This window comes from Hydra vulgaris, chromosome 03, assembly GCF_038396675.1.
Source record: "Hydra vulgaris chromosome 03, alternate assembly HydraT2T_AEP".
Classification (NCBI taxonomy): Eukaryota; Metazoa; Cnidaria; class Hydrozoa; order Anthoathecata; family Hydridae; genus Hydra; species Hydra vulgaris.
In genome coordinates, this window is record NC_088922.1 from 42,771,808 (window position 1) to 42,777,178 (window position 5,371).

The 5,371-nt window shown below is 26.5% G+C and overlaps 2 protein-coding genes across 2 annotated transcripts; one reads left to right on the forward strand and one right to left on the reverse strand.

Moving 5' to 3' along the window:
• The first annotated feature begins 1,358 nt into the window (after positions 1-1,358).
• LOC136078693 (uncharacterized) lies at positions 1,359-2,381 on the forward strand. Its single transcript, XM_065794478.1, has one exon. The coding sequence runs from the start codon at positions 1,359-1,361 to the stop codon at positions 2,379-2,381; it is 1,023 nt and encodes a 340-aa protein (XP_065650550.1).
• Positions 2,211-3,875, reverse strand: LOC136078172 (uncharacterized). Its single transcript, XM_065793294.1, has 2 exons — positions 3,557-3,875; positions 2,211-3,244 (listed from the first exon to the last, which is right to left on the reverse strand). The coding sequence occupies exons 1-2, from the start codon at positions 3,694-3,696 to the stop codon at positions 2,467-2,469; spliced, it is 918 nt and encodes a 305-aa protein (XP_065649366.1). The 5' UTR covers positions 3,697-3,875; the 3' UTR covers positions 2,211-2,466.
• Positions 3,876-5,371: the final 1,496 nt, after the last annotated feature.

Genomic DNA, 5,371 nt, shown 5'->3' on the forward strand with positions numbered 1-5,371 from the left:
ATGTTTAAAAAAACGCCTTTTATCTCTCTTTAAATCACACAATAACAAACCTGTATTCTGGCCTGATTTAGCTTCAATTCATTATTGTAAACTAGCTATGGAATGGTATAAAAAGAATAATGTGAAATTTGTACCTAAAACAGAAAATCTTCCAAACTGCCCAGAATTGAGAATTATTGAAAAGTACTGGGTTATTATTAAAAGAAAAATGAAAAAAACAAAAAAGCTTTGCAGAAACATAAAAGATATTAAAATATTATTTAAAAAGCATCAAATAGTTTTGATTCTTATTCTGTGTGAAAGCTTATGGGTAAAAAAAGCTAAAGCTCAAAATTTTATTAGATTCCCACAGGAACAATTAATTTTTTTTTTTAATGTTTGATCTTCTTATATTATTGTATTAAAATTATTACTTGATATTTGTATTGGTATTAAAATTATTACTTGGTTAAAATTATTACTATATATATATATATATATATATATATATATATATATATATATATATATATATATATATATATATATATAAAAATTAGTAAAAAACACTTAGCTAACTTTTTTCTTCGACTTTAAGTTTCAAAATTGCAGGATCATCAGGAAGAGGAACTCTTCCTGATTATCAACTCTATTCGTAAAATACACTAACATAATTTACATATATATATATATATATATATATATATATATATATATATATATATATATATATATATATATATATATATACATATATATATATACATATATATATATATATATATATATATATATATATATATATATATATATATATATATATATATATATATATATATATATATAAATTTTAAAGTTTAGATATAATTGAGAAAAAGATGTCGAATTTCATAGACAAATATAATAAAGTTTTTTGATGGTATATTAGGAGCCCATTTGCAAAACCTACTAAGGCCCAAAATTGATTTTGAAAAATTGATGAAAAACTGAACTACTAATAGTTGCGCATCAACGGAAGTCATCAACGGAAAGTTTCCTTTGCCATTTTTTAGAACAAAAAAACTTTCAATTATACCCAGTTCACACTAAATTCTGTTTTAAATAAACATGTTTTAATGTAAACATAGTTTTATAATAAACATGTTTTCAGTTTTCTTGCGTTCAGATTGAACGTTCTTTAGTATTTATATTAACGTTCGAAAATGGCGCTCTCAAAGAAAAACTTGATCTCGAAGTTACGAGTATTATTGTACATATCAAGGAAAAAAAGAAGACTGCAATTGCAGCACATACTGATAAACTGTATTACTGCTTATAATTTTGCGGTTTACAGAAAAATTTGGACTAAACCTCGCAGTCAAAGCTTTTGGTACGAAACAATGGTAAACTGTTGGAACGAAGATGATTGGATAAAAAACATAAGAATGTCTAAAGCAGCCTTTAATTATCTGTGCAAGGAAGTTTCACCTTTTATGCCTATACAAGGCACTAACTTTCGTAAATCTTTGCCTTTAGAAATGAAGTTAGCTGTGACACTTTACTTTTTAAGTGGATCTGCAGATTACCGAACAATAGCCAATTTATTTGGCTTAGGAAAATCAACTGTTTGTACAATAGTTCACAGAATTTGTAAACATTTTGTTGATAACTTAATGAAGAAATACATTTCCTTACCTTCAAGGGAAGAAACAATGGAGATTATAGTAAGTTTTGAAAAATTATATGGTTTTCCACAAGTAGTTGGAGCAGTTGATGGATGTCACATAAGAATAAAGGCTCCTCATAAAAATTCAGAGGACTATATAAACAGAAAAGAATATCACTCCATTATTTTACAGGGATTGGTAGACAGCAAGTATTTATTTAGAGATATTTTTGTAGGGTGGACTGGCAAATCACACGATTCAAGGGTTTTTAAAAATTCTCCCTTATATAAAGAGTGTCTGGCTAGAACCTTTTTACCTACAAACTTATCTAAAATAATTGATAATATTGAAATTGGTCCTCTTATCCTTGGTGATTCAGCATATCCCCTTAAAAATTGGCTTATGAAACCTTACTCAGATCGTGGAAATCTTAGTATAGAAGAAGCAAAGTTTAACGTTTCTCTTAGTAAATGTCGTGTGGTGGTGGAGAATGGATTTGGAAGATTAAAAGGTCGATTTCAATGTCTTTTAAAGAGATTAGATACAACAGTTGAACACACAGTCAATATTGTTACAACATGTTGTATACTACATAACTTCTGTACTTTGACAAAGCAAAAGTATTTAAATGAATGGATTGAACAAACAGAAATTGACTTAGTAAACCCTATATTAAACCACAGTTGCATTGAACTTGACAATAAAGCTGAGTTTATTAGAAATTCCATAAAAAAACATTATTTTACAACTGTTTAGTTGTAAATGATTTTTTTCAAACAATGTTGTAAAAGGCATGGTTTATTTTATTTTGAGAAAAAAATAACAAAACAAAGAAATTGCTTCACATTTTTTTAATCATAATTAAAAACTCTATCTCAGTCCCACTTTTAAGACGTTTAACATCCTTATCATTTCGGATAAGTACATTTGGTAACTTGGTAATCAATAAAGATGCATTATCTTGAACTGAAAATTCCTCTTTTATTGTGCAAGTAAGTTTTTCTAGTGTCAAATCTGCCAATGAAAGTTCTATTTCAATAAAATATAAATCTTGAACTTGACGAACTTTTAATATAACACATGATTCTTCTTGTTTGTGGTTTTCTAAAATACTTTCTAAAATTTTATGATCAATATCAGCCTGAGAGGTCATAAATTTATTAACAGTGGCATTTAATTGTTCAAACATTACCTCACTTCTTGATTTTTTCTTTTTGGATTTTTTAAAGTAAAAACTATTATCTTTTTTTACCAACTCTTCAGATTTAGAACTTGACGGAGTAGTTTCAATGTCTATATGTTCACAGTTTACTAACTCATTAACACAATTATTAAAATTATTCACTTCTGCAGTTTTTTCAATAATAACATTCATGCCTGAGGAACTTTTCAAAAAAGTTGGTAATGTGGTTGGTTTGTCACTAAGAACCTTATCAATTTCATCAAAGCAGGATGGTTTTTTGGAAGGACCAGTCCCACTTGTATTTCGTTTATTATCAATATAATTGCGATATGCACTTGTCAATGTGTGAATTCTTGTTTTACACATCTCTTTATCTCTGTCTTCATATCCAGAAGCTTGCAAGAATAGCAAAATTTCCTCCCAAATTTTTCCTTTTCTAAAATCCAAAAAATATGAAGTTATATATATATATATATATATATATATATATATATATATATATATATATATATATATATATATATATATATATATATATTGTGCTAACTATCAAAGAGAAATAAATATCTTGTTGTAAAAAGTACAATTTATAAACATTCATTTCCTTGTTTATTCAATATTAATGTAATTCGTAATCACTTCTTGTCTATTTGTGATTTATTTAAACTATTTAGTAACGAGTGGTTTGATTTTATTTAACAAGTTATTTCAATTTGATCCAACTTAACTGAAAAAAACAAAACAAAACCTTGTGCATGACTTCAACTTTTCTTGGATATTATCTTCTGACCATTTACTAATTAGTATTTTTGTTTCCTCATCATCCCAATGTCTAGCTCTCTTTCTAGATTTAACTTTTTCTTCAGCAACAGCTTTTTCCTCCGCCATTTAAAAACAGTTCAGGGTAATAAAACGCAATTAAAACAACCTCGCGACGTTGTTTTATTAAAACAACTTTTAACGTTGCGTGTTTTAATTAAAACCAATTTTAAATTTGATGAGAATAGTAAAATGTAAAACGCGTTTAAAATACGACAATTAAAACGTGTTTTATCGTCAGTATGAACGGGGTATTATTCTAACATTTAAATAGATAACAGATATCAGTATATAGAATGTGGGAGAAACTCAAAATTTTGCAGATCCTTAAATAAGATTTTTAAATGATAAGGTTGATTATGATCTTTAAATAATAAGGTTTGGTTTTTTTAATTTTAAAAAACTGACTTTAAAATTAATTGATTTATTGATTTCACTGTTAAAATCAAACTATTATATTATACATAATAATAAGTTGTCTTTTTTTGTTAATACATATTAACTTATTATTTCACAATAATAGTTCAGTTAGCGTTCGCATTTTTAAAGGCTAACTTGATTAAATTTTTTTCATATATTTTTGTATATTCTATAAGTTATATTTATATATATATTTACACAGAGACCATGTCCATGTATGCCGAGAATGAAAAAGAAAATTGCGTTGAAGATATCCTAAAAAGTGCGCCGGATAGGAAAGGCGTCGGTGACCATGAAAAACTAAACCACTACAACAGTTTTTATGATATTTTTTAGATTTGTAATTTTTATCTTGTGTATGCTTTTAATTTACTGTTTTGTTTATTTTAATTAATAAGGCACACGGGTTGCCGTTTCTGTTATGTTTTCTGAATGTTAAATTTTGTTCCCAAAATCCTACGTGTTCTGTAATTGCTAAAATACGATCATTGCATAACAAATCTTTTTTGAACGTTCAAAAGACGTACTTTCTAGACTAATTTTCTATAACTGCACTTAAACGGAAAGTCTTATTTAAGTCTTTTTAAGACGCCTTTAGAACGTCCTGAAAGGACGTCTTTGAGCGTCTAATCTAGAATAAAATTAGAACGCGTCCGAGACGCGTCTGAACGTTCATTGTACGTTTTTTGTACGTCCCCGTGTTTGCTGGGTAGAGCTGTTTAAAACGAGCTACACGAGTGATACGGCTTAGCTGGCTTGCGAAAGATTGAAAGTCTGTCATTTATTTTACGTATAGTTTTCACTGCGGCTGACAACAATAACAAAGCATATTCTGAAAACATATATGTTGTTATTGTTTTATATAAATATATTTTATGTTTCATTGTTATTTCCAAATATCTAAAATAAACACAAATCAAAAAATAATAGCAATCATATTTTCATATTAAACTAAAAATAACATGGAAAATTATAATAATAATTAAAACTATTAGATATAATAATGACAATATTAATGATTATATTAGTAATAACAATGATATTAATAAATATCAATAACAACAATAATATTAATAAATATCACAGATAAATATTAAAGAGTATTATTAAGTAATAATAGCAGTAATAAAGGTGTAAAAAAAAAAAAATGTAAATAGTAATAATAAAAATAACAATAGCAATAACAACTATAATCCACAATGAGCCTAACGTTTTACAAACAGTATTATTCTAACAAATAAGCGTAATGAAAGTTTTTAAATTTAGAAATAGAGTTGAGTGGTAGAAGATGAAGAGGTAAATTATTCGACAATTTTATGTTTCA

Coding starts and splice junctions, on each gene's coding strand:
- LOC136078693 (XM_065794478.1), top strand. CDS start 1,359: ATGGTAAACTGTTGGAACGAAGATGATTGGATAAAAAACATAAGAATG.
- LOC136078172 (XM_065793294.1), bottom strand. CDS start 3,696: ATGGCGGAGGAAAAAGCTGTTGCTGAAGAAAAAGTTAAATCTAGAAAG. Junction 3,245..3,556: donor AAGTTGAAGTCATGCACAAG/GTTTTGTTTTGT, acceptor TTTGGATTTTAG/AAAAGGAAAAATTTGGGAGG.